At 40.6% G+C, this 15,251-nt stretch overlaps 1 protein-coding gene across 1 annotated transcript in view; it reads right to left on the reverse strand.

Moving 5' to 3' along the window:
• Positions 1-11,358: 11,358 nt before the first annotated feature.
• LOC115133545 (adhesion G protein-coupled receptor L3-like) overlaps positions 11,359-15,251 on the reverse strand; it is a 267,932-nt gene continuing 264,039 nt past the window's right edge. Inside the window, 1 exon segment of the mRNA XM_065021894.1 lies at positions 11,359-14,643. Coding sequence (XP_064877966.1) covers positions 13,652-14,643 — 992 coding nt within the window. The 3' untranslated portion in view covers positions 11,359-13,651.

A 15,251-nucleotide genomic window follows, 5' to 3' on the forward strand; every position in this document is an offset into this window, starting at 1 on the left:
AGTTGTAGAAATATTTCAAGGAAGATCAATGGAAACCGGATGCACCTGAGCTCAATTGAGTCTCAAAGCAAAGGGTCTGAATACTTCTGTAAATAAGGTATTTCAGTTATTTTAAATCATTTAGCAAAAGTCAAATAAATAATTGTTTTCGCTTTGTCATAATGGGGTGTAGGTTGATGAGGAATTGTTTTTAATCTAATCAATTTTAGAATAAGTCTGTAATGTAACAAAATGGGGTCCGAATACTTTCTGGGTATAAGGGCACAGGGCGAGACCCAGATGCAGACACGGGAGGTAGATGGTTCGAGTCTCTGATATTTATTATAATCCAAGGGGCAGGCAAGAGAATGGTCGTGGACAGGCAAATGATCATGACAAGGTCAGAGTCCAGGAGGTACAGGATGGCAGGCAGCCTCAAGGTCAGGACAGGCAGTATGGTCAGTCAGGCGGGTTCAGAGAAGAGGCAGGCAGGGGTGAAAACCGGGAGGACTAGCAAAAACAGAGAAAAGGGAAAAACAAGCTGGTTGACAAGACGAACTGGCAACAGACAAACAGGGAACACAGGAATAAATACCTAGGGACTAATGTGGAAAACAGGTGACACCTGGAGGTGGATGGAGACCAAAAAAAAAAGGTGAAACAGATCAGGGCGTGACACCGGGGGTCTGAATACTTTCCGAATGCACAGTACAACTTCTTCAGACTGTATTGCTGCCAGGTTTAATTACTGGGGGAACTCGTTGAGGGATTTCCTGTTTGAAATACATAATAGTGAATCATTAGGCCAATCACTGTGTAGGCCTACTTCAGAGCGTATTGTAGTTTGTCTTTGACAAACCAAAGGATATATTGTAATCAATCAGTTCTAAAGCCTGATGTGGAGAGTTGATCACAACAATGATTTAAACCAACAAAAAGTCACTAAAGGTTATAGTCAACACTCACATATTCCGCACAGTATAATTGCTGTTACGACATGTCGTGAATAAAATCAACTATACTACAAACTGGCCTCCCCTCTTCTCTAGTCATTGGACCATTCATTTTCCTGAATCTGTCATTTGGACCTTTCACTATATCGAGCATTTAGAACTTGCAAAGTCACTGGCGGTGCACGGAAGAAAGGGCCACCCTGCTAGATATTAATCTGCAAAGTAAGTCTTATTTGATTCTTTTACCTCCGCAGACCTGTTACGAGGCACTAGACCAACGCACGTTAGCAGTCTTACTATTGTCTGTATTTTCTTAAAGAGCCCATTGAGCAGCTGGTATTGACTGGATGCCTGGAGAGTAGCACAGGTAAACACACACAAAGACTGTGTACACTACAACTATTTCACTGAAGCAGTCAAGGCCAAAGCCTGCTTGCTACACCCCTTTAACAGCAGTATTGCTGTTTAAACTGCTATCACTGGTATTTTGTTGACAGCTGCTGCTACTGCATGGATCTGCAGAGAGGACATTGACAATAGGGGAGGACTATTACAGGGTGTTTTTCGGAATTGTTATTTTGTGTTGCTATGATAAAGCTCTTTGTCAGTGTTCAGATGCCTAGATATCTTGGTCAGTGGCGTGTTCCCAAAAAAGCGTCTCGCAGACATTGTTTGTGGAGTGTTATATAAAAGGTGAAAAATATTGATATCAAAAGGAAAAGGGATGCTTAGCAATTGGGAGACTAAATTACCTCAATGTTGTCCATTGATCAAATAGTCAGCAATGATCAAGTGATCATAAATGCCAGAGGGCAGTTCATCTTCCTGAATAAACTGTTTTTGTTGCTGTTGAAGTAGAGATTGACTGCTTTCTGAGTCATTCGGCTTGAATGAATGACTCCCAGATGACATTTTGATGCACAGGGAGGAGAACTAGGGCAGTTACAGATAAACATTATCTATCTGTTGTCCTTTTCCATAACAAATGTCTAGCTTGAAGACAATCTGTTGTCTGATGTTTTCTTTTCAAATCTCTCTCTCTGGTGGTTCAACATCCATCTTTTTTTTGGGGGGGGGGGGGGGGGTAGACACAAATACAGCACTGTGTACATTCAGAGGGTAGCTGGTTTCTGTATTACACTTCTACCAAGTATTCATACCACTGACATACTTTTAGGATTGCAACTAAGCATCTATTTAAAATCATTTAGATTTTGTACAAGGTCATTCCTAGTTATAGTCAGTTATACCCATATGCGAGTACATAAGGCAGAGGTGGGCCAACTACGGTTAAATTCGGCCCGGGAGAGATAACGATTATTTTTATTATAAATTATAAAAACGTCCAGGCCACACTTGAATGTCTAAAACTAGATAGAACGTATGTAGAAATGATCATGGACTTATATTTTCAAACTGCCATTTTCTGGCCCGCAAATACATTTTTCTGAACAAATCCAAATCTGTAGAATGTTTAAATCTGATGTGGTACTTGAGCCTAAACGTCAAAATGACCCAAAATTACTTAAACACATTTTTTAAGTCCATATCGGTACAGAACCACTAAACAATTATTTAGATTTATTAAAAACAAGTTGATTGACAAAGTAATGAAAACATTAGAAGAATTTAATCATGATCAAAAATATGTCTCTGGGGTCAAAATGAGGGTAGCTTGAGGGTTAAGAAATTCATTAATATGATATAATGTGGGAACCATAGAGCCAACATTCAAGCCAACATTTGATTTAAACAATTAACAACTGAACTTCCATAGTATACCTTAAATGAAATAAACACATTTTGCATAGCCTTTCATTTTAGACTACCCACAATGCATTACCTCAAGGTGCAATACCACCGCACAGAAATGTGTGGCAGCACACAAGCATGAGGAGCATCAGTTCATTTCTCTATCTGTGTGTTTTAGCTTTAGTTCTACTTTCTCCAGAGTTGAGGAGAGAATAATGGCTTCTTACTTATTGGCGACATGGCCTGCCTCTTTCACACAGAGAGCTCTTGTTATTGAACAGATCCCGGTTGTCAGGGAGGGCCAAAGCCCTCTTCTGTGCACCAGCTCACTGACTCTGTGAGGTGACTACTGATTAGGTGCAGGAAGTGTGTCTCCTTTGTGCCGGAATGTGTGGTGCTTCAACTGGTTGTCGAGACAAACCCAGAGGCTTTTCATTCGACAAGAATGCAAAAGAAACCGCTTGCTTTTCCAGCCTATGCCATTATGTTAAATTCCCCTTTTATTTTCAGTATGCAAGGGGCAAGACTGTGTCACAGTAAGCTTAGCTTTTAGATAAATGGAAAAATGCTACAAAGTATGGTTTCCAGACAATCCATGAATGTTGCAGTGTTCCCTTAAGAATTCCTTTGAAGTTCAAACAGGTGGCTGGTGTGTGTGCGCATTTGTTAATTAGGCATATGCACATTGACATGTTGCATAATGCATGCATTTAAGTCAGAGAATGGACAAACTGTCTTGTTACACCAGTTCTTGCCTCAGTTTATGGTTAACTTGTAAGGTTAAATAGGATGGATTTCACCACATTATCACATCTAGTCACAGATGCCAAGCATAAGTAGTTGCATCATAAATAAAAGAAGATCAAATGACTAAAGAGCTACTGAATGGGAATCCTTCAATAACTGGATATCCTGTTAACACTATATACTCTACACACAGCGTTTTGCACAGTTTGGACCTCGTGAATTTGTTCTGCTCCAAAAAAAACACAAAAATACAAACTACTTACATTGTCAACATCTGAATATCTTCAAGGATGCTCTCAGATCATTGACTTCAAGCCAACAAGTCCTGTTGACTTGAAGGACAGCTCCGTATGGAGTTAAATGTGTGATGACTTAATGTATCATGCAAAGTAACAGAGCTTTGTCACGTTGGCATTCTGCATGTTTTTCATTTTGTATTCCAAGATAGGTGAGGCAATAATTTGATGAAAGTAAAGAGACAGAAAGAGATTTTTTTTTGTTCTGATGAATTGTCTTCAATATGTCACGGGTCCAAATAACACAACCCGCCTAAAACAATTGAAATAGTACGAGGCTATATAACCTTACAGAAAAGTAATTAACCTAAACCTAACCCAGAGTGTAAGGTAGAGAGGCTAAGAACGACTAGAAAGAGTAGGCTTTCCCTTTCTTTCTCACTCTCTCTCTTTCTTTCTTTCTCTTTCTTTCTTTCTTTCTTTCTATGCAAACCTACTGTCTCATATTTTACACAATCTAATATAATTTACACATTCATTAATTAATCATTCACACTAGTCCAATAGAGGTCTGTCTATTCGTGGCTACATTTGCAACAGTTTCTACCACACTGCAAAGGATTTCCAATTGAAATTAACACAATCAAAGTGAAAATTACACAAGGACATGCAACCAATTAATCATTTAACGGCATTGTTCAAACGTTGATATTCAGCCTACGTGCAGATGAATCATTCCAGAAAAGCTCTGAACTGAAAGATATGGTCCAATTCATATTATAACACGCACATCTCATTTGAATGTCCTTCGTTGAACTTTGAATGGCATTGAACCTTTGATCAAAATGCCACATTGTTTGCCAGACATTGTGGATTCAGAAACAAATCCCCCACTGACTTATTGATGATTAGATGAATATGAAAAATAACAAAATGGCCGACCAATCAATATCATACGATCTCATATCATGTTTTTTTGACTCCATATACATCCTTGTCAATATGAACAGCAGCTTAGACACAGACAAACAATGACATCTCATGTGCCCAGACACGCATGCTCACACCCCCATTCCTAGTGCCTGCATTATTGTTTGCCACTTGGTCTTAAATTGTATCAATTGTAATCGCCCACGCTTATTTCAATATTTAAATTAATAATTGGGTTATTCCATTGTGTTAATGATGGCAGATTGATTGTTTTGCGGGTTTTTAGTATATATTTTTGTCAAGATGAGTGATGAGAAGAGAATCGTCCAGCCTATTGGGTATCTCACTACACCCCCATATGCAATGTCTTGAAATATGCAGACGGATGGATTAAAAGTTCGTTTACATTGTTTTACTTCTGACAGCCAACTTCCTAGCTCTGTCCACAACAGTCTGCCCTGTTTATTAAAGGAAATGATCAAACATTAATGAGAAGGCATTGAGATGTCAAATATTTTGACAGGAGGAAATGAGAGGTTGCGGTCCTGGGTGATATTATGCAACTTCCTCCTCAGATTTCCCAGTGCAACTCTCCGAGAGGAAAATCAAATCCAGATTTAAGCAGGCTGCCGAGTGATCCAATTACAAACATGGCACAGTATGACTTCATCCTCTGCAATAGACTCTGCAGCATGCTAACATTGGCATCCGTACATCTCCAGTCCCTGTCACAAAACCAGATGTACACACATTAGCGATAGCAATGATGATCCCTTCGCAGTGGTAACCAATCAACAGAGCTCCTTGGAGAGTTCCATGAGATGTACCAATTTTGTTATCGGTCTGTTTGTGTGTGCTGTTTGGGTGCAATATATTTATTTATAGATTGAGATGGTCTGCTTGGAGTGAAGATTCACATTAGTTGAAATGTGTGGTGAAACATGCATGGCATCCATTTTGTTTATGACAGGGGTAATTGCTTGCTGTTGGGGTAGGTGGTAGCTTACTTGGCAAGCTTAGCACAGTTGATTTAAGAATTACTTACCAGACACCTTGATTGGACTGGAAGAGGCAAGAGATCTTGAAGGTTAAAAGCAACTCTATGGCATGTCAAAGACAATATGGTGGATTTGTAAGCATGTAAAATAGGGACTGTGTTTTCGGTGACCTCTCTGGTTCTTCCTAGTTTACAACCTGTTGTTTGAGTGGACAGAGACAGAGATTTTTTGACAGAAGTGGCGTTCAACACAATTCAGCTGTGGAATACAGTTCAGTTCAACAGTATTAAAATGCTAGCTACCCCGCAATTTGTGGTTAATTCAGTCAGCTAATCCTAACCCTAAACTTTACTTTAATTTACAGGAACACTGATCATTATCGAGCAAGGTCAGCAGATTCATTTATCAGTTAATATAGTCTTTTTTTACAATGTTCTTATTAAACTGTGTGCTCTTCCATTGCATAGGCTATTGTTTGTGCTTTCTTAAAGAACACAGAAAGAACACAACCTTTTCCAAATATCTGGCAGATCATCAAGAAAATGTGGCCAATGTCTGCAGGCTGGACATTAGGAAGACTTAGAGGACACAGATGAGAGACTGCTGCTCCAGGTTTCAAGGTTTTAGAGTGCTGGCGGGGTTTCTGGACCCATCGCACCTAGCCCACTGTGACACTATCTACCGATTCAATCTACAATATGCTGAAGAAAATTGTCTAAATCCTTGGGGGGCTTTAACAGAAAATAATTCTGCCCTTGAAACACTCAGGGCCGTCTTTTGATTAGATGATGCTATCTTTGTTTAGACTTCAGCATCTAGGGCAGGGCCTTGTGTTCATATATTTAATAAAAATACAATTGCCCGGCCCCAGCCCCAATAAAGGCTAGTTATCTCGTCATCTTTAATTCAAAGATTATCAGTGTTGATTGGCACTTGAAACAGAGGTGGAACCACCCCCCCCCCCCCCAAAAAAAATGGGCCAGTGACAATGTCAAGAATCCATCCACTTGTCAAAGCTCAGGTGTTTCGGGTCAGATTTCTTCCTATTACCTTGACTTAAGGCCAGACACCGGGTGAATACCATTAGGCTTCCAGCTAAAAATGTCTGGCCATATACCTCTATTCTTCTTTTCATTTAACTGGACTAGACAATATAACAAATGGGTAAGGTTCCCTTATTGTAAAGTGGTGCTCATTATATACACTCTATTCCAGTCCTCCAGTACCCCCAACCACAAACATTTTTGTTGTAGCCACGGACAAGCACACCTGATTCAACTTATCAACTAATCATCAAGTCCTTAGTTGAATCAGGTGAGTTTGTCTGGGGCTACAACAAAAATGTGTGCTGTTGGGGGTACTGGAGGACTGGCATTGGGAAACACTGCTTATTATAACCATATTGATATTGCCAACAGATGTGACATCTGCAATGAACACCATAATCACCACCATTAATATCTTTGATGATTAATTCATGCTATATTTTCTCTGGACGTTAACCAGTCACTTTCTACCAAAATAGCTAATACACGCTGCTACAAACAAGATTTGACCAAATAGCACAGATTTGTAAGTGCCTCGAATCAATGTCTGGTCTGATTTCATATACAGGGCAGCAAGTTTGTCATTGCACAAGTGGGATCCTGTTATATGCTGTTCACCCCCATGTTGTAAACTACAGTACATTCTGCAGGTCCCTGAACAGTCATTACCGGGCTGCTGGCCTGCTGGCCTGCATCTATTGTGGCCTGTACACAGTAAGAATGATCTTCCAAATTAACTGGTTGTGGGCTTCAAGGGAACGTCAGACGACCTGTTTGCCCATGGCATCGGAATCAAGCCGACTCCCAGATGACGTCGTTCTTCAACACGGCAAACATGTACGGGTCGCACAGGACTGTGTTCGCCACCCTCAACAGTCATAAACAGGGGCGACGCAATGGTATCCTAAGGCATATTTATGGGTGAAATATGTGATAGAGGTGCCTTGGTGTACAGTTAAAAACACATCTTTTTTTGAAATTTACCTAGGCAAGTCCAGTTAAAGCTACAGGATGATGCATGCCAGGAGTAGAGACTTGCGATTGAAATCCACAAGATATATTCTGGATGATTGATGTAAAACTGCATAGTAGCAGTTTGAATAAGTCAAAAACAGTTTAGTGTAACATAACTCCTTGCACTGAACTGAAGACATTTCCAAGTAAGCCATCGGCCTCTAAAACAGAAATGAACTTTCAGTGAGAGGACCACTAGACCAACTGGTAGAACACACCAGGTGTAGCCAAGTGGAGTGATGTTTCATCGTCAATTTAGAAATGTGTTCTCCTAAATCAACCTCACAACATTGTTGACCTGCAGTTGTTTACCCCAACTTTTTAAAAGCTCTCCAAGATAAACTGTAGCCTTGGTCATGTCTCCTTTTACAAGATGAACCAGAGGGTAGCAAACATTGACAAAATCCCCTTAAATCAATGTTATCTCAACAGAAAAGGGTAGGGAGGCAGTTTCTTTTATTTGCAAGGACTGTCAGGTCGTACCAATACACAAAACCAAGAGATGACATTGATTCACCTTTCATTTGGAATTCTGCAGAGCATTCGCCCATTGATTTTACAGGGAGGGTCAGATACGAAAATGTGCCATTTGATATATATGTCACAGCTGACCTACTCATTCACTCGTATTCATACACGACATACAAGTGTTCCCGAACACGCACACAATGGTTTTCCCAAAACAATCTCTTCAACTGAACAGCCCGCAATCCCTACAAGTTGAACACTTCACCTTATCAACACATCTACATTGAAGCCCTATAAGCCAGGGATCATCAACTAGATTGGGTCGCAGGCTGAGTTTTTCTTGAATGGATGGTCAGGAACATAATGAAAAATCATTTGTAGACTGCAAATTGATCGCAAGAAGCCCAAACAGATATAATATTTGACTAAAACAATCATTTCAATCCTTGCTTACATTTGTATACGATCACACATCGCTCTCTATTATGCGTGGGAATAGTTTGAAACAGATTTCCAAAATTAAAATCCCTTGGAACTGATTTGCTGGTGTTTTTACAGTCTTATGTAAAAAAAAAAAACATTTTGCTCAAATAAAATCACCCGCGGGCTGAAGTTGGTCTACGGGCCGCCAGTTATCGTCCTTCTCCTTGAGTACTTAACCAATGTCATATCTGTTTCTCACTATTCACTATAAACAACTTTATATCATATCAGCCATATATTAACGACAAGACCAACCAGAAAGATCAAATGGTATTTTGCAAAAACATACTTATGTGACCCTCATAACACCACCAATGTCTTACTGTACTTAGAAGATAATGCATATAAAATTAGGTTCCAAACAGTGATACTCTTAAGTGCCTTTTTCTTGATTTTCTGTATATGTTCGCTCAAAACAATAGGACAGCGGGCATCCTTTCAAGCTGCAAATTGCAATAACAAAGAGTGGTCCCACTCCCTATAGAATGTGTCTCAATTATTGACAGATATGTAATTTAGCTGTCAGATCAAGCATTGATAACTTTTTTTTATTTTTCTACAGACAACCTTGTTGTTCATTTAGTCACGGGATGCTTTGTGAACATTCACAACCAAACATGCAATATGACATTACAAAATTAGAAAGTCAAATCTTGTTTGTTTCTATATGGAAGGATTTTAAGTTCTTGTTCTTAATTTTAAAGGAGAGCGAGGTTATTTTTTCTAATGGCCGACAGGGATGGGTGGCATGGACAGGCGATGGAGAGGAAGAAGGGATGAGGGGATAGACAACGTCCTTCCTTGTCAGGACCAAGGATATCTACAGTTACATGGACTGTCTTGGGGATGTGTTGTCTGAAAGGATTTTCAAGGGGGATTTTAAAGTTTGAAATGAATAATTGTGTACTTTTGCCCTCTTCCAGTGAGGGACAAAAAAAAGCTTTAATTGAATTACATAAGGAGAGTTGTGTTGCCTGTATGAAGTTGTTTTTATACTAGGAAACCATTTAAAATAAGTGAATGTATGATTTATTGATTGCATAATAAGTGAAGCGGTTCCTTTGCATTTCTTTAATATTTTCATTAGAAATTGCGCACCAATATTTCATTTTAGAATCCTGTCATATTAAATGAAGTGCCCTTTAATATAGACCACATGGAACATTCAATACATATGACGTTTAATATGAATGAAGACTCACTACTAAAGGGCCAAAATTCTGTATTTTGACACATCCCTCTGTGCACACTCTAAATTCCAGGAGGATTTAACCCACTTAACCTCAAGTTATACCATCGTTGTAAAACCCTAGTTATTTTGTTGCTTTGACAAAGTCATTTCTGAAGATTATTATTTATTTCATGTGATTAGTGATTCATTTTAGGGAGAAAAAAACAACAACCTGTCCCTCATTTTAAGGTCACCCTGTTACATGAACTGAACTCTCGTTTTAATATGGTGAGACTACTCAATTTCAAGTTGTTTAAAAAAAAAAAGAAACAACTGAACAACTAATAATCAGATCATAGTGTGAAAGCAGGTTCTATACATTTTCTGATTTTTTTGTGGTGGAAAACCGAGTGGGTCAGGCATAACACGTCAACCCTGTTACCCATAGATAGAGAGGCTAGAAATGTTTTAACAATTGACATTTTCAGTGAAACTTGCATTCAATTGCCCCAATTGCACACTTGCTTCCATTCCCCGTCACAAAGGGATTTATGGCTGATTTAAGATGTAAATTGTCAACACAGTCAACCCTGTTACTTTATTTGGCACTTAATAGCATTACTCTAGTCATTGTATTTAAACTCTTGACATGGGAAAACATGTATTTTTATTATGTTGAACGTGCTCTTCATGACAAGACTGTAAAAACGGTGAAATAAAAAGTGTTTTGTTTCCACCAAGTTACACTACCTAAAAGGGACTAGTCATTCCAATGCTCTTTCTTGAAACGGATAAAAGGAAAGTTATTTTGTCTTTTCCCCTGGGACCAACAGTAGGAATACTGATTCAATTATTTAAGGCCCTTAGTGAGATGCCACACACTGCAGTCTCAAAATATTTAGAGCCTTCCCCCTCACAGAACTACTCATCTACAGATGAAGACTAATTTGACATTTTCTCACATTTCCAGTGAATGTGATTGATCTGCCGACCCAAAAAAAGTTAATTAAAGCATCCTCCACACGAGCTAACATGCATCAGCATTAGATCATAGCCATCAACACACAACACACACACACACACAAGGCTCAGCGGTTGAGTAGTTGTGTCGATTCCAGACCTGTTTACTCATGACGGGGTCGTTTTGTGCAGCATGGCAGAGGCGGAGAGGGCCCGGGGCCCACTTATGAGCCAGTGTAATGACTCATTAATAAAGTGAATGGAGGCCAGAGTCCCTTTTTTCAGCACGTTTCATTAACTCGCCCACTTTGTAAAACGCCAGTCAAACTGACACGCGAGGGCCATAGCTCTTCACTGCTACCCGAGAGAGATCTAAAGAGGGGATCCAGCCTCATGCATATCCATGGGGAGGAAGGAAGTGTCCCTTTAGTGGCGGCGGGCTGCGAGCGGTGATGAGACGAGCCTCACACCCCCTTGTCATCTTTCACTAGGACTCGGCCATCAATCACATCTGCGACTCCATGAATACAGGATTGGAGGCGGACATTTTCTTTTTTGTCCTACTGCTTTGAATGCATAACATGCAAAAACCAATAAAGCAAAGTAATAAGGAGAGAAGTGCAGAGTTTCAGAAACAATATATTTGATCGGGGGATATGTTACTGCTTCATATGAACTGTCAAATGCAACAGCCTACACAGCATGGAGCATATTTTATGTACAGTACAACACTGGCATGACATTCACTGTCCAATCCAATGGCTCTTCACTATAAGCATCTTTGACACACAGTACATGTAGCTACAGCTTGCACAACATTATATGACGCATGTCATGTCATATTGGGTCATTACCACCATCACATAGCTGACCTTGGTCCTGTCATCAAGCATGGGAAAAGTTAAAACATCTGGAAAAGGGACAGTTCACCCAAATTTGAAAATGACATTGGTTTCCTTAGCCTATAAGAAGTCTATGGACAAGGTAAGACATCTATGCTGTTATTATTATTTTTTACATGGCCACTATAACTGCAGCAGTCTCCATACCCATTCAGTTGAGAAAGTCAATCATTTGAAAAAAAAAAAAAAAAAACATGGTCATGACAGATACTCAAGTAATAATCAAGGCAAATGTTAATACGAAAAAAAATGAATGATTGCTTACCCACCTTTCTTCATAGCTCATGTCAGGGTAAACTGATGGATGTGCACTCTCTTGTTCACCCACTTGTTATCCTCCATGTTCAGAGTAAATATTATACCAGCAGTGACACATTTCCATGTATTGTATTCACGAAATAGCTATTGAAACAGAGCTCATACAACACCTTTATATGCAAAGGCCTTGCTTTGCCTTTTGGAGTGATAGCAATGTAAAAACCCAGAGAAAAACACAACCTTTGTGATAACTATGTGGTGAATCTTAATCAGTCATTTATTTGTTGGCAAACAAGTTTCACTTTTACAACAAATATTAGTTATGAGGTCATTCAACTTGGAAACCAATACAAAAATGAATAAATTAAAAAAAAAGCCATAACCATAACTCACAATAAAAATGAATCTGTGCTACTGAATTCTTTACCTCCATTTTTCACTTTATTTTGTAGTTTGAACTAATAAATAAATAATCTTTTTCCCTTGAGGAAGAAAAGAAAATACATTTCCAGTTGTTTTTCTCACTAGAAACGTTCACTCTTCAAAAAAGTAAATTTGCAGAGTGCTTATTGATATTCAACGTGCTCTTTCTCTCCAGTCTCTTATAACTGATGCAGGCCAACTCATGGCTAACTTTTCAGACACTTGTAATTGTGTTCCTTCTATGGTGTGTGAACCATCATTCTCTTTGTATCTACACAGTGAAGAAATAATCAAACTGTGAACTAAAAATGGCTTAGAAAACATTGGTGGTTTACATTGCTGGAGAGAGAAAAATCATGTATGGTAAGTGTTTTGTTCTGTGATTTTTTTTGGGGGGGTGTTATTTCATTTTGTTGCTTTGTTTTGTCGTTTCTTGAAAAAAAATGCTCATACTGGTGTCAAGACCAGCACAACAGAAAGGAAATGCTCCTAACCAACTACATTTACAAAGACAAAGGGTTGGGTGGAACAAAAATCATACTATTATGTGCAACGCTAGTATCTGTACATTTACATAGAAATATCTCATAATTCTGTTATTTGTTTTTTTCTCTCTCACTCTTTCTCGACAATTGTTATTGTTACAGCAAAAGAAGGGAAAAAAAGTAAAGAAAAAAATGCTGTAAAGCACATGGGATTTAAAGAGGTCCTTCATGATATCGTTCAAAATCAGTTTAGTCGAACTTGCAGGAACACTTCAGCAAAACGTGTGCTGCAATATCACTAGAGAGGAAGAAAACCCCTTAAAAAGCCATTATGGATACAGAAGTATAATAAAATAGTCTTTCTTGATTTGTTCTGATTTGAACTCTACACATCTACTAGTAGCAGAATGTTTTTTGTGGCTGTTTGTAGTTCCTTTGGACTGTCAAATCGCATTTCAGAGCACGAGATCCCACCGTCCCGAGTGCCGTCATCTCCCCTCACACTAAGGGGAAAACATCAATCCACACAGGGTTCGGGCATCTCAACCAAAAAAAAAAAAGAAGTGAAATGCACATCAATAGACTTCTCCAACATCCAACCCTGACTAGATGTATTATCCACAAAACATAACAGTTTCAATATTCTATCTGCGGTCAGTACTGGGACTGGCATCAGTTTCGATTACAGTCTTCGGGACACAGAGTAAAAAAAAAGGCTACCACTGCCGACAATTGATCAGCACAAAGGGAACGCGTAGGGCAAAGTGGGGGGGTGGGTCAGAAAAGAAGGGGAACCACGGCGAGAAGGGATTGGGGCGGATGGGTCAGGGAGTTGGTTTTGTAGGCCTATAGGCTGGTGACCAGGTGCGAGGGCTCCTGGGGGGACTCTTCAGGGGACAGATCCTCCTTATTGGGGGGCACGATGAACCCATCACTGCTGCCCCTCCCTAGTTGGTAGTAGGAGTGCAGCTGGTTGCGTGAGCCCAGGTTAGGCATGCTCTTGTAGTAGACATCGTCCTGGCTGGCCTCGGGGCTCTTGCCCCCTTCCGGGTGGCCCTCTCCGGCATCTTTATCGGCGAGGACGGCGGTAGTGGTGGTGGTGGTACCGGTGTCTGTGGTATCCGGTAGACCTGCCAGCACGGGCATGCTGGTGTAGAGGGAGTCCCTGGGATGGTGCAGGTGGTGGGGGTGGTGGCTGGGGGAAGTGGGCTCCACATCCAGGGTATGCTCGTTGGTGAGCAGGGGGAAGAAACTCTCGCTGTTCTCCTGCGGGATCCGCCGGCGGGACGAGGACGAGGTGGTGGTGGCCGAGGAGAAGGCTGGGTGGTGGTGGTGGTGGGGGAGCGGAGGCTGATGTGGCGGGCCCTGGTTGTGGAGGTGGTTATGGTGGAGGTTGTCTACGGGTGGCAGCAATGGGGGTCTCTGGGGCAGAAGGGGGGCGTTGGACTCTTCCCGAATCAACTCCAGGCCCAGACCCTCATCATGGAGGTGCGGAGGGAAGGAAGAATGCTCATCCAAGTCCAACGCCACATTCATCCCCATCCCCCCCAGGCCAACATCCTTGCCTCCGTTGCTCATGTTGTTCACCAGCTTGTTCATGAGGTTGCGGTTTTGCTCGGCAGAGCGGTCGTGGTTGTTCAGGTAGGAGGGGATGTAGTTAGACGTCAGCTCTTTCAGGATCTTCTTCTCCAGCGTAGTCTCCTTGTGGTTGTAGCCCCGGTCGATGATCTGGACGCAGTCGCTCATGTAGTCGGCGCTGGCAATGCTGTAGCCGTGGTTACCATTCAGTGGTAGAGTATCCATGACACTTGTATCCCGGGCATTGTTCAGGATTCCCTCTGGAGAGAAGAGAGGGATAGAGGGGAGAAGCTCATATGAGAGGGATGGAAGTAGCGGTTGCTCATTAGAATGGCTAAATGTCATCCGCTTGGACGTGTTCACGCACACATTAAGCCCGGCAAAACCCAGCTTTCTTTTAAATGTGAGGCGCAACCTTCAGGGTGGCACACAGATTGTGCTATTTAGTTGAACCTTTTCACTATAACTTTGTGTTGGGTATATATGGTATGTCTACAAATGGCAGGATTCTCTAAATGATTTAACATAGTCAGTCGATTCTAGATATACTTACCTTTTTACACACACACACAAAACACAAATTCAGAGTAAAATGATATATTCAAATCGTACTTGTAATGCAATTACATTTCTGTCATGATTCTATATGTTCGGCTTGTGTTGTAGTTGGGAATAACTTTGTCCAAAGATGAGAACACTTATACATGTGTGACAATCGACAACATGTAAAGCTTTATGCACATACACGCAACGACAACAAACCACAGCCATGCATTTAATTTTGAGAGCGAGATACACAACCTACATCTCTGGACCCCAGTCATATAGGCCCCGATTTAAAAGGTTCACTCAGCAATATGCCATAATC

This window comes from Oncorhynchus nerka, linkage group LG8 (assembly GCF_034236695.1).
Source record: "Oncorhynchus nerka isolate Pitt River linkage group LG8, Oner_Uvic_2.0, whole genome shotgun sequence".
In the NCBI taxonomy this organism is placed as follows: Eukaryota; Metazoa; Chordata; class Actinopteri; order Salmoniformes; family Salmonidae; genus Oncorhynchus; species Oncorhynchus nerka.